The sequence below is a fragment of the Dichomitus squalens genome (assembly GCF_000275845.1).
Source record: "Dichomitus squalens LYAD-421 SS1 unplaced genomic scaffold DICSQscaffold_8, whole genome shotgun sequence".
Taxonomy (NCBI): Eukaryota; Fungi; Basidiomycota; class Agaricomycetes; order Polyporales; family Polyporaceae; genus Dichomitus; species Dichomitus squalens.
The window spans coordinates 13,503-36,899 of record NW_006766890.1 but is presented as its reverse complement, the minus strand read 5'-3'; the positions used below and the strand labels follow the sequence as shown (position 1 = coordinate 36,899).

The 23,397-nt window shown below is 57.6% G+C and overlaps 6 protein-coding genes across 6 annotated transcripts; 3 read left to right on the top strand and 3 right to left on the bottom strand.

Annotated features, from left to right (window-relative positions):
* Positions 1-3,628: 3,628 nt before the first annotated feature.
* On the top strand, positions 3,629-5,906 carry DICSQDRAFT_154041 (eukaryotic polypeptide chain release factor 3; the record flags this gene model as incomplete). The annotated part of the gene is made up of 5 exons (XM_007364054.1): positions 3,629-4,106; positions 4,168-4,801; positions 4,860-5,301; positions 5,366-5,557; positions 5,626-5,906. The coding sequence occupies 5 exons, from the start codon at positions 3,629-3,631 to the stop codon at positions 5,689-5,691; spliced, it is 1,812 nt and encodes a 603-aa protein (XP_007364116.1). The 3' UTR covers positions 5,692-5,906.
* Positions 5,907-5,999: 93 nt separating this feature from the next.
* On the bottom strand, positions 6,000-8,174 carry DICSQDRAFT_57044 (uncharacterized protein; the record flags this gene model as incomplete). The annotated part of the gene is made up of 8 exons (XM_007364053.1): positions 6,000-6,102; positions 6,172-6,194; positions 6,255-6,301; positions 6,363-6,462; positions 6,514-6,568; positions 6,633-6,732; positions 6,799-7,796; positions 7,855-8,174. The coding sequence occupies 8 exons, from the start codon at positions 8,172-8,174 to the stop codon at positions 6,000-6,002; spliced, it is 1,746 nt and encodes a 581-aa protein (XP_007364115.1).
* A 732-nt stretch (positions 8,175-8,906) lies between these two features.
* DICSQDRAFT_145765 (uncharacterized protein) lies at positions 8,907-12,495 on the top strand (the record flags this gene model as incomplete). The annotated part of the gene is made up of 8 exons (XM_007364052.1): positions 8,907-9,622; positions 9,674-9,920; positions 9,982-10,171; positions 10,225-10,534; positions 10,591-10,824; positions 10,870-11,201; positions 11,254-11,865; positions 11,924-12,495. The coding sequence occupies 8 exons, from the start codon at positions 8,907-8,909 to the stop codon at positions 12,493-12,495; spliced, it is 3,213 nt and encodes a 1,070-aa protein (XP_007364114.1).
* Positions 12,496-12,876: 381 nt separating this feature from the next.
* On the bottom strand, positions 12,877-13,522 carry DICSQDRAFT_168444 (trafficking protein particle complex 2; the record flags this gene model as incomplete). The annotated part of the gene is made up of 3 exons (XM_007364051.1): positions 12,877-13,065; positions 13,122-13,282; positions 13,378-13,522. 3 exons carry the CDS (start codon positions 13,520-13,522, stop codon positions 12,877-12,879), a joined length of 495 nt encoding a protein of 164 aa, XP_007364113.1.
* Positions 13,523-13,840: 318 nt separating this feature from the next.
* On the bottom strand, positions 13,841-14,511 carry DICSQDRAFT_57100 (cytochrome b5; the record flags this gene model as incomplete). Its single annotated transcript, XM_007364050.1, has 6 exons — positions 13,841-13,916; positions 13,970-14,049; positions 14,105-14,202; positions 14,256-14,292; positions 14,350-14,378; positions 14,433-14,511. The coding sequence occupies 6 exons, from the start codon at positions 14,509-14,511 to the stop codon at positions 13,841-13,843; spliced, it is 399 nt and encodes a 132-aa protein (XP_007364112.1).
* A 602-nt stretch (positions 14,512-15,113) lies between these two features.
* DICSQDRAFT_160649 (uncharacterized protein) lies at positions 15,114-23,307 on the top strand. The gene is made up of 11 exons (XM_007364049.1): positions 15,114-15,383; positions 15,438-15,610; positions 15,670-15,751; positions 15,808-16,699; positions 16,755-16,916; positions 16,971-19,282; positions 19,850-19,883; positions 20,256-20,517; positions 20,580-22,830; positions 23,057-23,114; positions 23,139-23,307. Exons 1-11 carry the CDS (start codon positions 15,205-15,207, stop codon positions 23,190-23,192), a joined length of 6,459 nt encoding a protein of 2,152 aa, XP_007364111.1. The 5' UTR covers positions 15,114-15,204; the 3' UTR covers positions 23,193-23,307.
* Positions 23,308-23,397: the final 90 nt, after the last annotated feature.

Sequence of the window (23,397 nt, the reverse complement as noted above, 5' to 3'; positions counted from 1 at the left end):
CTTCGCCGGCTGCTGTTGCTGTTGCGTAGGGGCGCCCGACGCGACGGACGCTGCACGCACAGGAGGTGGGCTCACAGTTACCGACGGCGCAGCCGGAGCAGCGGATTGTGCGGGCGCAGGCGGCGCGGGAGGAGCCGGAGGAGCAGAAGGAGCGCGCGCCGGGGCTGCGGGCGGGGTGGGAGCAACTGGCTTGGTTGAACTTGGTCGATTGGTCCAAGCATCGTCTTCGAAGCCGCTGACAACCGGCGCGGTCGCGTTTGACTTAGCGGGAAGAGCTGCCGGACTCGAGCTTGACTGCTGCACGGCCTCGGGGCTCGCAACTAGCGGCGAAGACGTGCGCTGGATCTGGTCCGAAGCAGTAGAAATGGACTGCAGATCGACCGTCGAGGGGGGCAAGCTCTTGCTCGGCTGAGGGCGACCGCGGCGCATATTCTTGAGCTCTCCGTTCGAACCGGCGAACAGGTTCGGTGCAGGGCTCCTGGTCTTGAGGCTCGAGTTCTCCTCAGCCTGCAGCTGCCTCGCCAGCTCCTCATCCTTCTTCAACTGCTCTTCTTTCGCATCGTTGGTCTTCGGCTTCCGCTGCTCGATCGCCTTCTTCACGCGTATGATATCACCCTCACGGAGACCCAACGAGCGCATAGTACCTTCCGTGATGTCGGGAAGGATGGCTTCGTCGATCTTGTCCTTCTCGAAGGCAGTCGCGTACCGTGTGCAGTCGTCTATGTCGCACCCGGCGTTGAGGAAGAACTCGAACCAGTCGATCGTAGGCCCCTTCTTGGGTGGCTGCACCGGTCTGGGTGACGAGCTTGACCGGCCAACCCCCTCGGGTATGAGCGAACGCCTGCGCAACTCCAACGGCTCGTCATCATCATCAGACCTACGATGTGAGGACGAGCCGTTCTTCTGCTTGGTAAGTTTTTGCACATAGCGCAAGTCCTCCTCGGACATTTTCTCTGCGGGAACCTCGATGACGACACCGTTGACCTTATGGAGCCTGAGCTTGCCATTCGCGAAGCCGAGGAACGCAGCGTCGACGCGGAACTGCCCTGTCCGATCGCGCCACTCGCGCAGTGTCTCGGGCGGAGGTCCGCCTGCGAAAACTTAGGGTTAACAATCCTCAGCGCACAGCAGACTGAATTCGACTCACGGCCTTTTTCACTCGACGACCGGCTCTTCTCACTGCTCTTCTTTCGCTCCGTTGCGACATCCTGCTTCCGGCGCTTCGCATCCTCCTCCGCTAGCGCCCGCTCTTTCTCCTTCTGCTTCTCGCGCTCGCGTTCCCGACGTTTCCGATCCGCCTCTGCCGCTGCGGCGGCGGCCTTTGCTCGCTGCTCTGCCTCCTGTTTCTTGAGCTCCTTCTCTGCCCGTTCGCGTTCCAAAGATGCACGGCGCTCTTCCTCCGCCTCACGCTCGGCCGCCTCCCGAGCTGCCCTCTCCGCTGCAGCTGCAGCTGCGGCGGCAGCAGCCTCTTCCGCTGCCCGAGAGGCAGAAGGCCCGGGCGGTGCGGCATCGACGCCCCCGATTATCTGTCAGTTGCCCTCAGCCAACGGGAGCAGGAACCTAGCGGAAGTGACATACATCGACATAGCTGGCGGGGACGACTCCCTCGGCACCATGCGCGTTCCTGCACTTCCACCACTCCTCGCTATCTCGCTCGAGGACGATGAGAGTCTCACCCTCGGCGACCGTCAACTCATCCTCGCCATCAGCGGTGAAGTCATATAGCACGACGGCAGTCGGACCGTCCTCAGTCGCAGCGACAGGCTCAGCAACTTGTTCTTCTTCTTGCTCCTCATCCTCGTCCTCATAGATTTCGGGAGGAGGGATCTCCTCGGGCTCATCCGGCGCAAAATGTACCGACTTCGCAGCACTGCTACGCGGGCGCTCAATAGGTTCCGCCGGAGGGCTCGGAGCAGCGCCGTTGGTCGAAGGGGCGGCGGGGGCGGGAGAGCCCCCACCCGCGATGGCGCGGGACGACTCGAGCTTGGCCGTTATCGCCTCCGCGGTGTCCTTGTTCCCAGCGTGGAAGTGAAGGTTCGCGGCCTCGGCGCCCCCGACGTCGATGTGGACATGCTTGGACTTCTCGAGCCTGACGGCTTGGACGTCGCCTACTTGCCACTTGCGGACGGGTTGTTTATCGGACTCGCTGGCGAAGAACATGGCGCCGTTGCCGATGCCGAGGGTGCCCTTCTTCTTCTTGCCCTTGGCGTCGACCTCGGAGACGGCCCATGTCTGGATGGAGTCGGCCTGCGCTTTGTTGGACGCGGCAGCAACGCGGTCGGCGGGGTCGACGTAGGTGCTGATTGGACGCGCGGGTTTGGGTGGCTAGGGGAGGATGTTGATAGGTATGAAGTAGATACCTCTCAAGCCCAAGGGATGAGGGGCTTACTGAGTCTGGCACGACGATTGACGACAGTGATGCTGCTGCCGGTACGACGGGGGCCTCCTCCGCTTCTCCGCTGGTCTGTGTACCATAGCTGTAGGCTCGATGCGATAGATAGATAGAGATGAAACATACCTCCTCGACGTAATTACCAGGTACATACCCTACTCGTCCCTCCTCCGTCGGGCTTGACACCAACAACCACTCGTTATCATTCCCATAAACATTGAGAATCTCATCTTCCTTCACAGTAAGCTCTGTGGCCTGGGCAGCCTCGTAATCGTACAAAACCTTCACGACTTGAATGGGATCAGCCTGGGCAGCGATGGTATGAGCTCGATGTAAGTCAGAGTAGTGCGGGGTAACCGACCGGCTCGACGTAGGCTGCAGGTACAAGACCAGAAGGGCCCTCCTCTTCTTGTGTATCGGACCTTATTTGAACCTTCCACCATCTGTGCGGGGCGTCAGCTAGCACGGAGGGAGGAGGATGGTGCAGTCGTACTCGCTGTCCGTGCGCTCGAGGAGAAAGAGGAGCTGGTTCTCCTTAATGGCTAACTCGTCCTCAGCTCCCTGTTGGGGCTCGTAGTCGTAACTGGCCTTGAGGACTGCCAGATAGGTGGACTGCTCCGCGGCCATGGAGAATGGGCGACAGCGGGGCGGGTGGGTGGGAGGTGTAGATTGTGGTGTTCGGGAACGTCGGCAGGCACGGGCCCTCTATGATCACATCCGGCGCCTTCTTCGCGCTCGTTGCGGGCGTGAACACTCTTCCGCCTCTTAGGGCATCTACTGTAATTTGCATCCTGCGGGAATCTTTGCAAGTTTTACCAACATACATGCCTTGCGGCGGTTGCGCATGCAGTAGCTATAGCATCGGATATACAGATGAATCAGCTGCAGGACATGCTTCTCTTATCTTTAGAATGCATGGATCCGGACTCCGAATATGTTTCCGAAGTCTGGACAACGACCACGTATTTCTCCAGCTCACAACCTGGGCACAGCTTGGCTGTGGCAGAGGACATAGAGGCATGAGCCGACGGAAGCGATGAGTTGAGTCGAGATGAGATGAGTGGCTGATCGGGCCGGAAGTGGCAATCGACCGAAAACTTGAGAGCCAGGTCTCGAGACCGCACCTTGCCCCCCACACCCATCCGGACACCGTACTCTATCCTAGACGACCTGTTCTCCTCTGTATTTGACCGCAGCTCTCCTCTCTGACAATTTTGTTGTATACGCACTGTAGCCATGAGCAAGCTTAACGCAAACGCTTTCTCTTTCGTACCCGGCCAGGGTTTCCGGATCCCTCAGCAGCAGCAGCAGCCTCAGCAGGCTGCACAACCGCCCCCTCAGCCCGTTGAGCGTCCCCCACAGACCCAAGCACCTCCACCGCCTCCAACTATTTCCCTGAACATCGGTGGTTCTAAGTCGGCACCTCTCCCAACTGCCGCGCCCTCACCACCTGCTACCATCTCTCTGAACATCGGTGGATCCAAGCCCGCCGCTTCTCCCGCTCCTGCTCCTTCCCCCACACCAGCCCGTGCACCACCATCGAAATCAGAAGAGCCTGCTAAAGTGGCACCTGCACCCGCCTCCACCTCTGCTTCTAATGCTACCAACTCCAAATCATTCACGCTCGAGCGCGCAAAGACGGATTCCGCTGCGATCGCAGATGAAGTCAAGAAAGCCGTCGACGAAGAGGTCTTGAAAGATCTCTACGGTCATAGTGAGTACAGCCTCCTACCTATCTATCGCCTGTCAGCTCAGCCCGATCTCCTGTTGATCAGTCAAGGAGCACCTGAACATCGTCTTCATCGGTCACGTCGATGCCGGAAAGAGTACGATGGGAGGCCAGCTTCTCTTCCTCTCCGGCATGGTCGACAAGCGGACGATGGAAAAGTACGAGCGCGAGGCCAAGGAAGCCGGCCGAGACTCCTGGTACCTCTCCTGGGCACTCGACTCGACCCCGCAGGAGCGCGCGAAGGGCAAGACCGTCGAGGTCGGCCGTGCATACTTCGAGACCGACACCCGCCGATACACGATCCTCGACGCCCCCGGTCACAAGACTTACGTACCGTCCATGATCTCTGGAGCAGCTCAGGCAGACGTCGCGATCCTTGTCATCTCCGCCCGTAAGGGCGAGTTCGAGACTGGATTCGAGAAGGGCGGCCAAACGCGCGAGCACATCATGTTGGTCAAGACGGCTGGCGTGCAGAAGGTCGTGGTCGTGATCAACAAGATGGACGAGTCGACGGTGGAGTGGTCGAAAGCGCGGTACGACGAGATCAAGGACAAGCTCACGCCGTTCATCAAGGCAGCCGGCTTCAATGTCAAGAATGACGTTACCTTCATCCCCGTCTCCGCATACACCGGTCTCAACTTGAAGGAACGTGTCCCTAAGGACGTTGCACCTTGGTGGGAGTAAGTACACGACGCGTTGAGACTCGGATTGCCCATATTGACTCTTGCACGCGCCCAGTGGTCCCTCCCTGCTCGAGCACCTCGACAAAATGCCCATGGTCGACCGAAAGATCCACGCGCCTCTGATGATGCCCGTGTCCGAAAAGTACAAGGACATGGGCACGATCGTCGTCGGCAAGATCGAGTCCGGCCATTTGCGCAAGGGTGACACGCTCCTGCTCATGCCCAACAAGAACACGGTCGAGGTCTCCGCAATTTACAACGAGGTGGAGGATGAGGTTAATGACGCGTTCTGCGGCGACAACGTCCGCATCCGTCTCCGCGGTGTCGACGACGAGGACATCAGTCCTGGCTTCGTCCTCACCAGCCCATCGAACCCCATTCACGCCGTGCGCCAGTTCGAGGCGCAGCTCGCGATATTGGACCACAAGAACATCATCTGTGCGGGCTACTCGGCAGTCATGCACTGTCACACTCTTGCGGAGGAAGTTACTCTCGCTGTACGTGCCCTGTGTACCTCGATTGCGCATGCCATCTTATTCTGAGTTGTATCCTCTGTCACAGCAACTTCTTCACTACTTCGACAAGGCGACCGGCCGCAAGTCGAAGAAGCCGCCGCAGTTCGCGAAGAAGGGCCAGAAGATCGTCGCGCTCATCGAGACCGTGCAGCCCGTATGCGTAGAGCGCTTCGCTGATTATCCGCAGCTGGGCCGCTTCACGCTCCGAGACGAAGGCAAGACAATCGCTATCGGCAAGGTGAGAACTTCCGCTACTAAAGCTTTATATTCGTGTCCGACCTCACGTCCTGAATTTCAAACCTATAGGTCACAAAAATACACGACTCCGGCATCGATGAGGCCGCAGAGGGCGTTGCGAACCTCAACGTCTAAGGCCCGAGTACTTGCGTTCTTGTTGACCTCCGGCGAAGACGTGAAAAGGTATAGAATCGGCAGTTGACCGCCCGATGCATTCACGGTGCCATTGTAACGATACTCTGTAACGCCAGCCCTGCTTTCCGACGCGCCCGCCGCAAACGATGATGTAGCATCCCCAGCCAGCGATTGTATAATATCGAGAGTGCAACTGGTTCCTGCTATGCTATTATAATGCAAGAGTAGATAAGTAAGTGGACGAGGTACAAATACAGCGCCAACAGTGCCGAGTCGTGAGGTAATTGAAGAGAATGAGGATCGCAGGGTCAGAACAGGACGCAGCGACGGTAGTGCCTTGACACGGCCGAGTGTATCTCGTTTCTGAGTACAGATTGCACGATGAGCTGACCGCAGAGGTAGCAGAAGTGACTGTAAGGACAACATAGAAGTAAGCTCTTTCGAAACAATGCAAGCTGGAAGTGAGATTGATATACTGACGCGTTGCATCCAGGCGACATGCACTGCCAGCAGCCGAAATCAGTCCAGGAACACGCTGAAGTATGGCGAAGCCCATTGCTCACCGTCATATGGTTGCAGCCGTCGATCTTCTCTGCTGGCGTCTGGCACCCTGCAAGGCGACGGAGATAACGTGAGTCCTGTACCGGCCTTCCGTCGGTTGCATGGGGGACCAGACTCGCCTGGGCAGTGCTTCCACCCACGCTGTGCCATGAGGTCCTTGAGTTCTGAAGAGCCGTCGCATGAGTGCTTAGGGCCCCCGATTTGGATGGCCTGCGAGCACGCTTTGCACCATGCATAGCCGCAACCGCGGAGGGGACAGACGATCTCCTGCGCTTCCTCGTACTCTGCCTTGTCGACGAAGATCGTCTTCAGGCACCTGCGCGCGTCGGGAGTACGTGAGCACCGCGGTGCGTCTGGGTGCAGTGAAAGTAGAAACACACCTGCGACAGTGGATGACGGTGGAGAAGCGGGCCAGTTGCAGTTCGCAGAACATTTCGTATTGTCGCTCGCCCAAGCCCAGTTGCTGGATCGCGAAGTCGTCTAGCTCTGCACGATGTGTCAGTCTGCGCAAATCTAGACGGATGCCAGTGAGGAGCAGAAGGATACCTCCGAATTCGGAGCGGCCCCTGTCCGCGACGCAGCTGGGACATAGGATCGGGAAGCGATGCTCGTTGATCTTCGACACTGCATACGCTCTCAGGCATGGCCGACAGTACGAATGGCCGCATGGCATCACACGGGCGAGGTGGTCGTCTTGATGGCGTTCGAAGCAGATGCCGCAGTCGAAGAAGGTTGGTTGAATGTCCTTGAGATGTCTCAGTTGCTGCGCGAGCTGCTGGTTTTCCTCGTCGTACGCTCGTTGCAGTTGTGATGCTAGAGCGTCGGCGGCATGGAAGTCTGACGCCTGAGACGTCGCCGAGCCGTTCTGTGGGGGACGATGAGCAGACGAAGCTGTCGGCGCGGGGGTGCCTCTCTGGGAGGAAGGAACGAGGCCGAGAGGACTTTGGAGAGGCTGCTGCCGGTAATCGCTGGGTGACGATCGAGGGATGGAAGTGCTCCGGCGGTGTTGCGTCAAGGCTTGAAGCTGCTCGTACCTGGCCTTCAGCTTCTCATGTTCGTCGTCGAGCTCGAGGAGTTGATCCTCCAGTTCGGCGACCTCGTCGTTCAGTCGCTTTTTGTCCTCCTCCAGATCCTCGTTCCTCTTCTCGAGGGTTCTCACACTAGCCTGCAGTTTTAGCACTTGTAGGCTTGCCTCCAACGCCATCTCTCCCCACTGGCTAGACGTCGACCCACCGCGCCGTGCTACGAAGACGTCTCCGGAGCAGTGTGCGAGCAGCTGGGCTTGCCACTGAACTGTGCTATCGCGGAGGAGACGCTCATCGTAGTGTAAGAGGGTCGCCAGGTATTCCGCGGTTGAATTCACTGAGTTCTTGAAGATGAATGCTGCGCCGTGGGGATGCTTGTGAGGACGAGGATGGGAGTCGAAGATGACGAAGAGTTCGGCAGGGACATCGGAGAGACAGAAGCATGCGATGATTTCTGGTGGACGCGTTATGATGACGCAAGTCGAAGTCGAATGTTGTTTTGTATATTGTGAGATGTTCCTGAACCGATTGTGCAGTTAGTACGAAAGGGCACTGACGCAGGCTGCATTACACTGACGACATCAGTCCCTCAAAGTAGGGGAGTCCCGCTTGTCCGTAATGTGAGCCGACTGTCTTCAAGGACTTGCGGAAGATTGGGACCTTGTGAATCTCATCGACTGCCAGATGATCAGAACTAGACCACGAGAGGCAAGGCTGCAAGATGTCCTGCGATGTTCCCGTGGGCAATGAGATGGAGTATGAGACAGATGGACGGCTAGCGAGCGTACCTCGAGGAACTTGCGCTTCATGAGTTCTTCCAGCAGTTGAGTCGTCCCGAGTCCTGTCGAATGGAGGCCCAACACGATCCGTGCGCAATTGAGAGCGGCAAGGCCACATGCGGACACCCCGCCACCCGTCTGGCTGTACTGACTACGGCCGGGATGTGTGACAACATACTCGGGAGTTTCACCAGAAACCAGCCTTTGTATGATAGCCGAAGGAGAAGAGGTATCGTCGGGCATCTGTGATGGCTTGGGAAACGTCGAACGAGCCATGGACTACTTATATGAGCTGCGGTAGCGTAAAAGACGCTCTAATATATCCGATACGGCAGCCGTATTACAATCATAGCTTTTGTTGAAACTGTTTCTTCTCTCAGGGTGAGTGCTTAAGTAGTATTGGCCGTGTTCTACAGAGTGTAAATGGGTGAAGTCCGAGAAGGCCAACATCGAGGTTGATGGCTACAACGTAGAGTCGGACATCGCGCTAACGTTGAGCTTGAACGAGGCGCTCCGGCGTACTCGGACCGGCTGTCAAAGGAGGTGGAAAACGTGACGGTGGACGTGACCGTTCCTCGAGCCTCAGGCCTTTGCCCGACGCGTTCATTCCTCGTTACAAAAGGTGCTGAGAGATAGGTGAGTATCATGGAGAAACATCACTAAATAGCACTAACGCAGTGGGTGCCGCACAAGGAAGGGCATACCCACGGAGACGCCCACCTCACCTGGTCGCCTGAATCTTCCGGGAGGCCAGCAACAGACATCGTTTGTGTCACTGTTCCAATACTGTACCTTGCGAGGTAGGTGTCATGATTAGTCAAAGCGTGTACTCAATGTCACTTTTCAGGCAATGTCGAGGGATAGGGGTCTTAGTGAAATCTTCCAAGCTGCAGCCATACTCACAGGGCCCGCGGCAACGTCTGAGGCGCGCCCCACCGACCTCAAAGGCGTTCTTTTGTGCCGACTCGCCGACTACTATGCATATGTTGGAAATGAGGCACCTCAGCCTGAGTCTTCTCTCGAGGGCGCTCAGCTTAGCACCGCCGTTGGGGCCCTTTCCGTCTTGGAACAGCTGCACGGACTCTTGAGGGATCCAGACGAGTTTGTACATAATGCGCTGCGGCAAAGCAGAAATGGTGACGAGAAGATCACCCGAGAGAACAATCCGACGCTTATCGGGAGTCGGGACATGGCTCTAATCCGCACTCTAACGTCTATTGTCTTCAAATGGGGTGTGGAACCACTCTTGCAACGCATCGTCTCAGCCATACCGTCAACATCGAGATCACACCTCGCAAGAGGAGCTAGCATCATTGATCTTACCGGACTTCCGCACGAGTACTCCGTCTTGTGTTCGCTGTCGTCTCGACTTCTGACCTTGCCGCTATGCGAAGGGACGGCTTCACCCCTGTCGAAGTCTGTCGTGACCGCGACAATTCTAAACCAACACCTGTCTGACCTCCTTTTGCCTTGCATCGTAAGCGGCTGGCTTCCGAAGTCGCTTGCGTCCGATTCAATGCCTACTGGCGATGCCTTCCGTCCCCAGGTTATGTATCTGCTCTCTCGGTATGTCTTCGCCTCCCCCGCTATATGAAATCGCCCTTAACCCGCTTGAAGGCTTCCCGTATCTCAGGTAATCTCGGCAGTTGGCCAGACCCTAGCCAAAGCGCCCTCCTCTCTCCTATATGCCCGAAGAGCATGCACTTTCATCCTAAGTCGACAACTTATGCGACCAGAAGGGATACGTGGACTATGCGAGTCAGTATTCGCCGAAGAAGACGTGGCCGGAGACGATGCGCCACTACAGAAGCTCGAACATGTGGCACGAGTTTTTAACACTGTACCTGTCGGGATGAAGGACGAGGTGAACACACCGCTCGCAGTCGAGTTTCCATGCGGTTGACCATGGTCTAATGCGGCTTCAGGATTACAGCAAAATCATCATCCCACGCATGCTGCTACTGCTGAGCTTGGAAGACCGGGCGCTTCCTGCGACGCATCGTCGAGCAATCGCATTCTCCCTCTCTCGCATGCTCACGAACGATGACAGTCCCGAGCTACAGAAGGCTGCGACAACCCTTGCGCTCTCATCGCTCCACAATCCTATACTCTTTGGTGAGTTGCATTCAGGAAGAACTGGTAGCGATACCTGGCTGACGTAGATGCAGGTTCTGGCGACTTGTCGACCGATGCGTCCCTCCGTATCATACAGGTTTTACTCACCAACACGGACCCATCTCCTCCTCTCTTATCGGCTTTGTTCACGCCAATTGTGCCATCGCTGTATGCGTTGCATGCGTATTTGAAAGGCACAAGAGCATCTGATCCGTTGTTGCGCGAGTCTCTTCAGGGCTACCTAGGAACGTGGGGAAGACTCCTGGGCAGTGCTGAGGTCATCTCCACCCTTTGGCGCGTTATCGATGGAGAAGGTGGGAATTGGCGCGTGGACGTCGCTGGCAGTATATCTCGAACTGAAGAGTACGTATGCTGCTTGTCCGCTCCTACCGGTCGTCCACTGACGGTACAAATTGCAGCGCTCCTCAAGATGCGACGTCACTTTCCTTATTCACCCCCGAAAGCCTCAAACAGGCGGAAGAAGCCGGAGACCTCGACGTTGACGCGAACATTCTCGGTCTGAGGCCAGATCCCATACAGTTCGTCAGCTTCATCGGGAGTCTCAAACGCGCAGACGTTTCCTCCGAGTTGTTTGTGAGGCTGCTTGAAGGCTACCGAGAGCTGCGTAGTCATGCGGATGCAGACCCACTCAAGTGAGTAGTCGCCTATTGGCTTAGCACTTGGCTGACGTCGCGTAGGACTCTGCTCTACCTGCAGCTTATATTACAAATGCAAAAACAACTCTCAACGGACGACAATTTGGGGATCCTCAAGAAGCCGGAACACATCCTTTCATTCATCAAGCACGCGCTCGAGAATCCGCGTCAGTCCGAACCCTCTCAGGCCAAGACGACACTGGACGCGGGGTTACGTATGGAATCTCTGCGCATCGTACCGGACGAAGCGGAGGACGACGAGCTGGAAGATGGCGACAGCGATGACGGAGAGGAGGGCACAGAGGGACTGCCAGACCAACCCTTGGACGATATGACATCAACCGCCGTTCAGCTGTTGCTTTCGGTGTTAGAGGGTATGCTGTCAGCATCTTCCCCCAGTTTGGTCTTACCAATCGTCATCCCCAGCGAACCCCGACCTATCTGCGCGGAACGCGCCGATACTCAATGACATCTTCTCCCTGCTCGAACCATTATCGAAGGCGTCCAATGAGGAGTTACGCTCGCTCACACGAGAGGCGAGGATGGTCATGACGGCGCGCCTCGCCTCGACCTCCGATACAGCTGGAGATAGGGCATCCAAGGCAGCTGGAGACGCAGAAACTCCGCAGGAGACGTACCAGAAGGCGCTGAAGCTCCTCCAAGATCCGCTTCTCCCCGTGCGCGCCCACGGCCTGATGCTTTTGCGCCAGCTTGTGTCCGCGCGCAAGAGGCCGGGGAGAGACGGTCTCTCTGAGCCCCCGCTCGACCGCGCGCTCGTGCCAGGAATCCTATCGATATTCATGCAGTCAATTCAGGACGACGACTCCTACATGTTCCTCAACGCCGTGCAGGGCCTGTCCGCGATGGTCGACGGTTATGGGAAAGACGTCCTGCGTGGGCTGGTTAACACTTATGCAGGTGGTTTGGACAGCCTGAGCGCAAGCACAATGTCGCAGCATGATGTTGATATGCGAACGCGCGTGGGTGAAGCGTTGGGACAGGTCATTCAACGATGTGGCGAGGCGCTGCCCTCATACGGTGAGAGTCGATGCTTAGGACCTTTTGCTGCGACCGACGCTCACCTTTGGAGTATCAGCGCCGCTGCTTATCCCAGCTCTGTTCCTGGTGGTCCGGACGACTCAGTTCCCCACTGTGCTCAGGACGTCCGCGATCTCCCTCCTCGCGCAGTGTATCAAGACGAACGCGCTCGCAGTCCTGCCATATATTGTGGACCTCGCAGACGCCATGGTCGATCTCTTACAAATCGAGTCTGTCGCTGCAGCACCGCGCAAGCCTTCTTTGCGGCCCGACCGAAGCGCGGACACGAAAACAGAACGGGAACAGGCTGACGCACATCAGGAAGAACAACACGATGCGACATCGGCTACGCCATCCATGGATTCCCAGCCAACGTCCACGTACACGAAGTTCCCTCCACTTCGACGCGCGGCGCTGCACTTCTTGTCGCTACTAATCCAGGCGTGCACGAGCCGTGTATACGAGACCGGAGACGCGGAGGGCCTGATGCTCCCACCGGGTGCAATGAAGCGCGCCAGGACCACGCTTGGTTACGTAGCGGCGACGGATGCGGACGATGTAGTCCGCGTGATGGCGAGGGAGACGACAGAAGGGTTGGATCAGCTGGCGGAAGCACTCATCGGACTGTAGACCTGAAGCATCCTTCGAACTACAGGCTTGTGGGATCCCCCGGGATTCCTCGCGTCCTAAGCCCGACCACATCGGAATTTGCGAAGCATGCGTAGAAAGAGAAATGTCATTGGGAAATGAATCGACCCTATCTAAATGAAGTGTGTCTGAAATGATGAGATGTGTGCCCCGTATCTGTCTCAACACCGGTGTACTCGAGGATGCTGAGTCAATAGAAAGGCAGACATTGCTCTTGGTTCGGAGTCAGCCATTGGAGGCATGCTCTTCTCAGACAGTGGGAGCGGCGCAAGGCCAGTGCCTGAACAGATAAGACGAACCGACGAAACATCTCACACACATGTCCGCTCACAACCACGCACGAAAGAATCGAAGGGAAGGCAGTCACGTTGCGCTACCGACGGCCCCTACAGCCTTGCCGATGTCGTCTACCCGTTTCCTGAACGCTCTCCACTTCGAGTTGCCGGCCTGGAGGAGCGTCGCGTGGTCGTTGTAGCCGTCGATGGGCGCGTTAACCTTGAGGAAAGGGTTGGCAACCGCCTGGCGGTATGCCGTATGCAACGCGCGGAATATCTGCGTACGGAGGCATGAGTCAATGGGCACCGGCAGGGAAAGGGGAGAACACATACCGTAATGACGTCCGCGTCGCGCACGACGGAGTCGGTCAACGCGAGCGCGATGATGATCTTGACCTTGAGGGGCGTGATGTAGCCGTACACCGCGACGTCCTCCATGGTGTACAGCAGGTTCAGATAGCAGTCTGTCGACTTCGACGCTAGCGCGGCTGCGACTGTCCGTGCCGTCGCACGCATGCATGGAGGACGGTCCGAGCGGACGCAGGTCAGACTTACGGGGAACGGGCGACGGGACTGAGGACCGACGCACTGCGTTCGTCGATGACGTCGAGGCTGGTGTGCGCGATGTAGTGGTACTTCAGCTCATCCTGTCCCTGCGCGAACGTTCGTATGAGGATGGGATGGTTTTGGGGGGACACGAACGCGACTGCGTTAAGTTTGAGCTGGGGCGGCATGGGTGTCGGGAGAAACCAGGCGCAAGGATTAGCGCCCGTATGCACACCGATGCCGTAGGCCATCCTCTCTGGGTTGCTTGCAGCGACGCGAACTACCCTGCGAATTTCACCGTGCCCTGGACCACAGCGGGATGTAATGTTTGCTACACGTCAATGATAACGGCTCAGCGCTCCACTGGGTAGAACCAAGGGTTCGGCGGAGGCGAGATCACACAACGCAGCTGACGTATGCGAAAACATTATGCGTGTGGAGGTATCACAGAAACACAAGCACTGTAAACATGTAGGATGCCTAAGGAGACGACGAGTACAAGCAGTTTATATCGAGCCGCTCGAGTAGTAGCGCCACGCGAAGTAGGCACCCAACACCGCCAGGGGGACGAAATACATCAAGCTAGAGGGAACGAGGTGAGGTTACACGTCAAACCTTTGCATGATAAGACGCACTTGGAACCCTGCTCCACCGCCGCGTTGACGGCATTGCTGTTGGAACTCGAGGAAGAGTACGGACCCTTCGTCTTGAGTTCCTATTGAGATGGTCTATGAGCAACGCGTAGGAGGGGAAAGAGCAGAATGACGCACGTCAGTCTTCTCGAAGTCACCAACCAGCAAGTCCTTGAGGAGCGCACGAGCCTCATCCGAGTGCCCGACATCCTCAAAGGCCTCCGTGGCATCCCGCGCTACCACCGTAGAGTCAGTAGCCGGGTGGGAACGAGGAGAAACGTGCACTCACCAGCCTCCGCAAGGATCACCTCGTCGCCTCCAGGGTGCTTCACAGCTCGTTAATTCTACGCAGCAGGGCCGCATGAAGTGCATTGAACGCATACCTCGTCAATGAATTTTGTGACATCGTACACTGTATATCGCAATGAGCTGTCAATCGCATACAGGCGGATATAGGAAGACACACCCTTCTCGTGCAGAAGAATGTACAGGCTGGTCTTGTTGCTGTGCTCCTTGAGCTCCGCGTAGGTGACAAGCTTGGCCATGAGGGAGGTATGTGGAAGGGGGTGCCGGGAGGAGGGAGGAAGGTACGGATGTCGGACTGGCGTGATTGGCAACAAATAGGAGCTGGGCTATATGAGCAGATCTGATTCCCACGTGGAAAGCAGGATTATGCCAAACCTGAAGCTGATACGATTGCAGTATGACCTCTCCTACCCGAATCCCTCGTACAACCAGCTCGCGTTCTAGCCTACTCTAGAATTCTGATTCTAATTTACGTTGGCGAGAAAATCATCGTTCTGTGCACAACCGCACTGTACCCCAGCGACGATTCTCGCTGAGTCTATAGTGGTGATGCACCAGGGAAACCGGCTTATCCAAAACGTCAGACAATGTGACCACGCGACTCTATAGAGGTTACCCACAACTGACGAGAAGAAGACAACCTTCTCCTCGACATGAGTCCTGTCTGCCCTACGTGCGCATGGAGGACCCACGCAAGCTTCCCTCGCGCCGCGACGTGAGCGTGGACGTCTAACAGATTACGTAACAACGTGTGGCCAGATCGGGCATAGTCGAGTTGAATCTCCGCTACGGGCCAAGTGCGCGGGACCTGTGGCAGGTAGGACTCACCACTTCCCTCTCTACCGCCTGCACTGCGGCCACCGACGCGCCAGCCCGACGCCCCCGGCGCGACTCTCACACGCGTAGAGGCCTCTCCGTCTCATCCATTTGCCATGGACTATGAATCATCAGATATCCTTGGAGGGCGCCTCCAGGTCTCTCCTCAGCGCTCTCCAGCTTGGTCTGATCCTGGCCAGATTACTCTTCTGCTTGGGCTCGGGCTGGCGGCGTTCTACACTTGGACCCGAATAGCACCACACTACCGTCAATGGAGGGAGACGAGATACAAGAAGTGAGTAATCATTTGCGCTGGTCCCATGCGCCACCGTTGACTGTATGCGCGTAGGGCTACACGGCGACGGCACGGCATTCCCGATGACGACAATAGGCCCTTCAATGTAGCATACGCCGCTGCTTTGCACGCTAGGAAGCAACGAGATGGGAAGGGAAGCAGGCCATACCTACGCGAAGAGCCAGTCGTGAGTGCAGAGGAAGACGGGGTAACAGCCGCGGATACAGGTATGTTGCGCCACCATCTGCCTACCCAGGCCACTCGGGACTGAGCTACGTTTGTTTAGCTCTCCCCTTAGCTTCATCCTTCGTGAAATCGGGTGGTTATACTAGTGGATATCCTCCAGGTCTCAACGGCGACGCGATTGAGTTAGTACCCAAGTACAAGGCGTAAACTGCAATCACAGCTAACGACTGTTCCCTAGGTCTTCTCTTGGCCCAAGAACAAGCATTCCGACCATCCACTTGACCTCCTACCAGGAGCGTACGTCTCACACTTCTCTTCAGCCGTTTCCGAATGGTTCGGCCGCGCACAATCCAAAAACTAGCGGTGTCAAGCAACCACTGGTCACGCGGACATCTCATGGTAAACATGCGTTGGACGACGAGGCCGACTCGGAACCAGAGATGCTTGCGAAGAAGTCTCGCGTTGAGGGAGAGGATCTGATCGATGGGGACGAGCAGGCTGAATGGCATGGTTCTGACGAAGACATGGAGGTGGACGAGGCACAGCCCGTGAAGCGTGGGTCGAAACGTGTAGCGAGCAGCGAGGACGACGAGGGTCTAGACCTTCAAAGCACCGCCCGTCGCGACAAGCGCGCTCGTAAGGTGTCTCTTGACAAGTCCCCTCAGTCTCCTGACGAGAATATGGATGAGGATGTGACGGAGGGCGCCGAAGATCTCGAAGATGTCGTGAGAGGAAAGAAGAGGGACCGTGTAGAGGCGGGTTCGACATTCGGTGGCGATGATTACATTGTCGACGGCGACAACGGGGAGCAGCCCAAACGGCAGCGGCGTAAAGGGAGGACCTCCCATAAGCTCGAGGCAAGTCCTACACGTGGACAGAAACGTGGTCGTGGCTCGCAGTCCCAAGAGAGCGATGAGTCCGACTCCGAACAGCCCAGGCAGAAGTCCATGCGTAAGAAACGTGGCCGGAAATCACAGGAAGGCGTCGTCCCTGTGTCCAACGACCCTCTCTGTAAGGGCAGGCGTATAGGCGAAGAATGGGAGTGCAATGGCGTTTTGTTCAAGGTCGGACCCAATGGTCAGAGACTTCGTCAGGAATTGATCAAGAAATCGAGGTCGAAGTTCCCCATGGTGAGCGTTAGTGGTTTCTCGGTCCCGAAGATTCACTTATGAGCGTGTTCTTCAGCCCAGCGATTCTCAGCACCCAGATCGGCGTGCTCACGTGGATGTCTACGTCGAGGTTTGGCTCTCGGAAGAAGAATATCAGCTCGCGAAGGAGCGTCACGAGCTGGCATGGCAGGATTCATCCCCGACTCCCTCGGAGCCGCAAACACCGCGCGACGTTCCGGTAAGTCATTCGCGAAGTGGCAGTGCGAGTATCCCTCCTGACGTTTGGATGCAGGAGTCTCCCTCAAAGCTTGCCGGGAAGAATCTGCTGTGGTCGTCGACGATATCGTCACGGGAAAGTCCAGTGAAGAGGGGACCGTTAAGACAGTCCGTCACTACCAACGCGGCTTCGCGAACCAATATCTTCCCACCCTCACCGGTTGTACTGACTCGTCGCATCTCCTCCGTCTATCATGCACCCGCCTCGCCTGCGGCTGAGAGCCCCGCGTTGCAGAAGACGAAGTCGTACTCAAAGTGGGAGAAGCAGGACCTAGAGGCGGCTGCTATGTCAAAGATCAGGGATAGACAACAGGCTGCTCGTGCTAGTGACACGCCAAAGGCTTTGCCTTCGTCCGCATCCGCACCGAGTACTACTACATCCAGTTCCAACACCGCCCCGTCTCTGTTCAGTATTTCTTCGACCACTCCCGCCACCAATAAGGCTCCCGAGAAGCCATCTGGTTCTGGGACGACGACTTTTAGCTTCGCACCTTCGAGTGGTAACAGTGCTTCCACGGCGAGCAAGTCGAGCACGTCAGAGCTGCCGAAGATCAACACAACACCCGCTCCTTCGACGACCTCTACGGATCCATCCAAGCCTCCCCCCACTTTCTCGTTTGCACCATCGGCCCCTGCCACTTCTAATGCGCCTAATCCCCGACCTGTCGCACCTCAGACGAGCTCTTCTATCCCCAACTTCTTTGCGAAGCCCTCTGCTCCGACCACCTCTACTCCTGCTACGTCCGCCCCGTCTGCGAGTTCTTCGTCAATACCAAATTTCTTCGCCAAGCCAGCAGCCCAGGGTCCCACGCCCACTACGACCACAGCGACGACTCCTGCGTCAGCGAGCGGGACATCCAAGCCCTCATTCTCATTTGGTCCAACGCCCGCTCAGCAGGCAGGAAACTCGCCTGCTCCTCTCGGCAACGCCACGAATGACCCTGCGAAAGGCAATGAACAATCGAAGGCAGCTCCTGGTACTTCGCTATTGTCTCGTTTAGGAATGGGACCACCTCCGTCTTCGCAGCCCGCGAATGCACCCACGTTCTCGTTTGCTAAACCCGAGTCCACGACTTCGGCTGCCGCTAGCACAAGCAACGCAGCCAAGGCCCCTGCTGCTGCTGTGTCTAGTGCCCCGAAGTTCAATTTCGGTGTGTCGTCCAAGCCGGCAAGCGCCTCCACGACTCCTATCCCTGCTGCGAATGCCCCGCCTGTCTCGGGAATTCTCCCGGCCCCTGGGTCGTCGTCCACGCCTGCAAGCTCGACACCAAAGTTCAGCTTCGGTGTGACCAACAGTAACGCACAGCCGGCGACGTCCTCCACATCTGCACCCGCAAATCCCTTTGGTACCTCCAGCGCAGCGGCTGCTTCCTCGGCAGCGAAGTCGCCATTCTCCTTCGGTGCCACCAGCACGCCCGGTTCCAACTCGAGCCCATTCGGCGGTGCAACCACTACGGCATCACCCTTCGGTGCTGCTTCGGGCACGTCCGCAACAGCGTCGCCTTTCGGCGTCGCTGCGAGCAACGCCACGAAACCGTCGGACGCAAGCAAGTCCGCCTTCGGATTCGGAACTACGAGCAGTGGAACCTTGGGTGCGTCGCCTTTTGGTGCCGCGTCGAATAGCGCGAACAAGCCCGCAGAGCCCGCCAAATCGGCCTTCTCGCTTGGCGGGAACACGTCCTCGTCGATCGCGAATCCGTCACCGTTCGGTGCTCCTGCCTCCGGTGCATCGTCGTCGCCTTTCGGCGTGCCAGCCGCGAACTCTACCTTGGGTGCCGCTCCTGGCAGCGCAGCGAAAGCAGATGGCGCACCGAAGTCGGCATTCTCGTTCGGGAACACAACTTCATCGACCTCCTCAGCATCGCCCTTCGGCACGGCGCAGAAGGCCGACTCGCAGGCGTCGAAGCCCGTCTTCGGCTTCAGCGCATCCTCCACATCGACGCCTACCTTCGGCTCCACGAGTACTCCGGCTGGCCAGCCCTCCAAGCCCACGTTTGGGTTCGGTGCGCCCGCGGATGTCACAGCCGCATCATCCGCTACGCCAGCTTCAGGTTCGACGACAAGTGGGACCGAGAACAAAGCATCGTTCTCGTTTAATTTCGGTCAGTCGTCCACCACCGCCAACTCAGGTAGCACTCCGGCTGCGTCGGGCTCCGCTTTCGGCGGCTTTGGCTCGCAGCCTGCGGGTGGCTCTAATGCTGCCCCTGCGGCGTCCCCATTCGGTGCTCCTGCTTCCGCCGGTCAGCAGGGCACGAACGCGTTTGGTTTCGGAGCGCCGTCTGGTGGCGCGTTCTCGTTCGGTTCTAACTCAGGACAAGGCCAGCAAAAGTAGATAGACACCACGTATTTCATGCATATGCAACTCCGCACCGCATTCATTCTTGCCTTGTACATATGAAGATTGGCTAGGTCATTTGCACGCCATGCATCGCTCCCTGTATTCCCTGCATTCCGAAGACATGGTTGTCTCGTCTGTAATTTCCTCCTGACTGCGCATGTGTCGCAATGTAAAGTCGCCATGCAAACTATATATGTCTTCCCGACACGAAGTCCGCGTCACTAGTTGCGATGACAATTGGCTCATTACGGGTGTAACTACTATACGCCCCGTCGGCGTGCATCCCATACGTTGTTTAGGTAGTGGTAAGAGACGCAGACGCATAAGAGGAGAGCTTGTCTTGCATCGAACTACAGTAAATCGGGATGTGGGTGGCCCTAATCAATGCTACTACCTGAAGGAATACTTTCCGGTTGCGGCTGGCTTGGTTGCAGCGAGCCGGCGGTGATTAGCTGACGAGGTAGAATACTCCTGCTGTGCGGAGTTTGAGTCTAGGATACAGGGAATGATTGGAGCAGCATACTTTATGGTATAAACATGTTCATGAATGAACCCAGGATAACGCTGAAGTGTTGTACCAGAGGACCGCGGGTAAGTGGCACGTGAAAGACGTTGGGCGTTGAGGCGGGATTCAGGAGACTCACTAGTCCAGCCCAGCCGTCTTCTTCGCGTTGGGGATGTCCGCGCACACTTGCTTGGAACTGCTACGCCGCAGCCTCTACGACGCTCACCATCGCCAGGTGTTTGACCACATTCTGGCGTAATATCTGGACTGGAACGCGCGCTTGGGGCAGACGTTGCTCTACATTCTGGGTCTGGTTCTTTGCTTCTGTCACCCTATCTCGACACTTGCGTTGACCAGCTGCTCCTGACCAGTTGATTCTTGCAACCAGAACAACCATGTTGTCTACCAGCATTGCGTCAGCGAGTTCCTCGACCCGCCGCCCTCTTCCTCCCGCGAAGGCTCGCAAGTCGACCTTGCTCACGTTCGCACCGCTCCATCGAGACAGCGTAGCACCTCCTCACGCCCCACCTCTAGAGGAAATGATACTGGACTCGCCTGTTACGGTCACTACGCACCTGATGAACGCTGCAGCAAAGAGCGCGGATAGCATTGGACCTCCGGGTACGCCAGGGGTCGAGGACTGGATGAACGAGAAATCGCGCGAGGAGCTGTCCGAGCTGTTGCTCAAGGCGGGCGGCATCATCAAGTCCCGCGAGTCAGGTGCGGTATCACGACTATCCTCTTCGTCTCCGCGTCTGAGCTTTTCGCTGCAACGCCCGCAGAGCTCACCGTGACAGCCGAGCTGTGCAAGTCGTTGTATAGCGACAACGTTACGCTGAAGGCGAAGCATGAGGCTTTGCTCGCTCGTCTCCCCAGCTCGGGGTCTACACCTGTAACCTCGCCCCCCGCATCCCAGATGCACCTAGACATCCCTTCTATCGACCCTCCTTCGTTCGCGTCCGTCGCTTTTCCCGCTTCTCCAGACCCTCCTTCACAACCTATAAGCCTCGCCGCTCGTTACCGCCGCGCTCGCAGAGTATCCGTCACCCCCGCGGATCTCGCTTCTCTGTCCGACCAGAACGCGGAGCTCATCGAGAAGCTCGAAAAACTCGAGTCCGAGTCCCTGAAGGCAGATCAAGCCGGTAAGCGAAAGCTCCGCAAGCTCGAAGAAGAGATCCAAACTCTCCGCGATGAGCTTGAGAAGATGCAAGCACGGGGCATCGAGCTCGAGCAGCAGGCGAGGGCTGCGACGAATGCGGTCACTGCACAGAAGCGGAAAGAGGAGCGAGAAGCACGCCTGCAAGCCCTCAAAGACAGGTCTACGTCTCAAGCAGCGTTCGGTAGCGCTCCGGACGAGGTCAAGGACTTCGCCCCTCCCAACTACCTGCCTCGGTCAAGCCCCGTTAAGCGGACCGCGAGCAATTCTTCTGCATTCGCTGGCAGCTCTCTTTCTGGTTCTGATTATTCGGCTGCACATTCACCGAGTAACGCTTGCCTTGATGAGGACGATCCACCTCTCCCTGCTGATCCCGCCTCCTATTTCCCTACACCTCCTGGTTCCAGTGTCGATCTCCCTCCAGCCGAGTATGCGATTGTTGCACAGCTCTTGTCGAAGATCCGTGAACTAGAGGAGACGAATGTGCAGATCAAGGAGCAACAGACACTGACCGAAGAGCGCGTGCGAGCCACCCAATTTGATGTGGAGAGCATACGAAGAGTATACGAATTCCTGGATGACGGAGATGTCGATCTCGAGATCCAGGAGGAAGACCTCGACGTACCGCGGGATCCGGGCTCCCCATCGCCTGCAGATTATACCATTCGCTTCAGCAGTCTTCGGAGGTCGATCGCTGGCAGCATGAGCAACCTCCTGAATCCCCCAGAATCCGACGTCTTCGCAGGAGGTATCACTAGAGACATGCAGAGCACCGTGCAAGGTGCTATCGCGAACCGAGTCGCTCACAGCAAAGCCCGCAAGACCGTGGTCGGACTGTTCGACTCTGATGCGGATGCTAGTGTCGATTCCGCTGGATGGGGCGAGTATCCGCCCATGCTCAAGGTTTCTCCTGCCTTCCGACCACCGTCCGATGTGACGCCTGCATGGTCGTCCGCAGCGACGGAAGGTGGGCTCACACCACTGTCCCCGTCACTCAGCGCTTCGCAAAGCCCAGTCGACGGCCTGGTCCGCGGACGGAGCCTAGGCAGCGAGCTCGGGAGTGACTACGGCGACGACTGGGCACAAGGCGGGATCAACCATCATCTGCGCGCGAGCAGCCTCTATGATCTCACCGGTCTCGCTTCATCGCCCGTCTCTCCCAGCGCATCCGCTGCCACCCTTCCTCCGATCACGCTATCCGCGGTCGAAGAGGACCATGCAACATGGGACAAGCCAGACCCATCCACACCGCCGCGCGCACCTCTGCAGCTGAACGTTGAACCGCCCACTCCCACCCCGGAGAAGGCCCGCTCGCCCGCGTCGAAACAGCGGCAGCTCCAGCTCTCTCAGACTGTACGCGCGCGCACGAACCGCTGGATCGAGGGTCGCTTCCCGCAGTCAGCCTCCTGGCAGGACACGTCCGACGGGGTGGAGCCATCGCTCTCGGTTGCGTCTACCTCGTCGCTCGGCCGGCGCTCGTCCGCGTTCTTCCGGAACGTGCACCCCGAGGTCCTCGGGGAGACGTTCGACAACATCGCGGGACGGATCAGGCGCGTCGCGAGCAATGGCGCGTTCTCCCCTCCGGCGTTCGCGTCGGGAGTCTCGGATGTTCCCCCTCCTGCGGCGGAGCCGGTACGGCGAAAGGAGGAGGACGAGGCGTGTGCGGAGGCGGACCGCTCGGTGACTGTCCGAAAGGGTGGGTCCGTGGCGGATCCGCTTGCTGGGCAGCACGAGGGCCTCGTCGGCTACGTGATCGAGGCGTGGTTGTGGCTTCAGTTCGTCGTCGTCGTCGCGCTGTTCTTGTGGACGATGGCGAAACGCGGGCCTAAGGTCGTCTTGGAGGCGGAGCGGCGGAACGCCCACCGGCCCTCCACGAGGTGAGATGCGAGGTGGGCATCGTGTACATCCTCGTCCCCCTATCCCCCTATCGCGCGACGTTATATATCGTCGTTCTCGACTTATGTCTGGGCCACCGTCTCAGCTCCGTTGACAGCATACCGTGACACCTCTCGCACCGCAAATCATCTGAGACGAGCCGTCTCCCTTTCTCCCCGACGGGGAACGACTCTTACGTTACACCGCATAGTGCTGAGTGATCTGTAGTTACACCTCCACCTCCGAAGCACCGAAGCACGCTGGTCCCGCATCCGCATCCGTATATGTACATTGTAATGTGTGACGATAGGATATCCGCATGTTCCCATTCCTGCGGACTCTTAAGACTTGCACGCCCACCTGAAGGCGCGTTGTATTGAGCACAATACCTCTGCACCAAAGGCCCTGAGATATGAAGGTATGGCATACACACGGGGAACGTGTCATAAGATCCACGATTGCATAATACAAGAGAGATTTCCCAAATTACAGTCGACGAGTTCGTACAGAGGGGGAGGAGCGTGCCAGTAGCGATTGCGATGCGATATTTGTACAGGAGAGTTCATGCG

Excerpts from the sequence above, each read along its gene's own strand:
- DICSQDRAFT_160649 (XM_007364049.1), top strand. The coding sequence starts at position 15,205 with ATGGACTATGAATCATCAGATATCCTTGGAGGGCGCCTCCAGGTCTCT. Across the intron at positions 16,917-16,970 it reads AAACACCGCGCGACGTTCCG|GAGTCTCCCTCAAAGCTTGC; the intron begins GTAAGTCATTCG and ends GTTTGGATGCAG. Across the intron at positions 20,518-20,579 it reads CATCAAGTCCCGCGAGTCAG|AGCTCACCGTGACAGCCGAG; the intron begins GTGCGGTATCAC and ends CAACGCCCGCAG.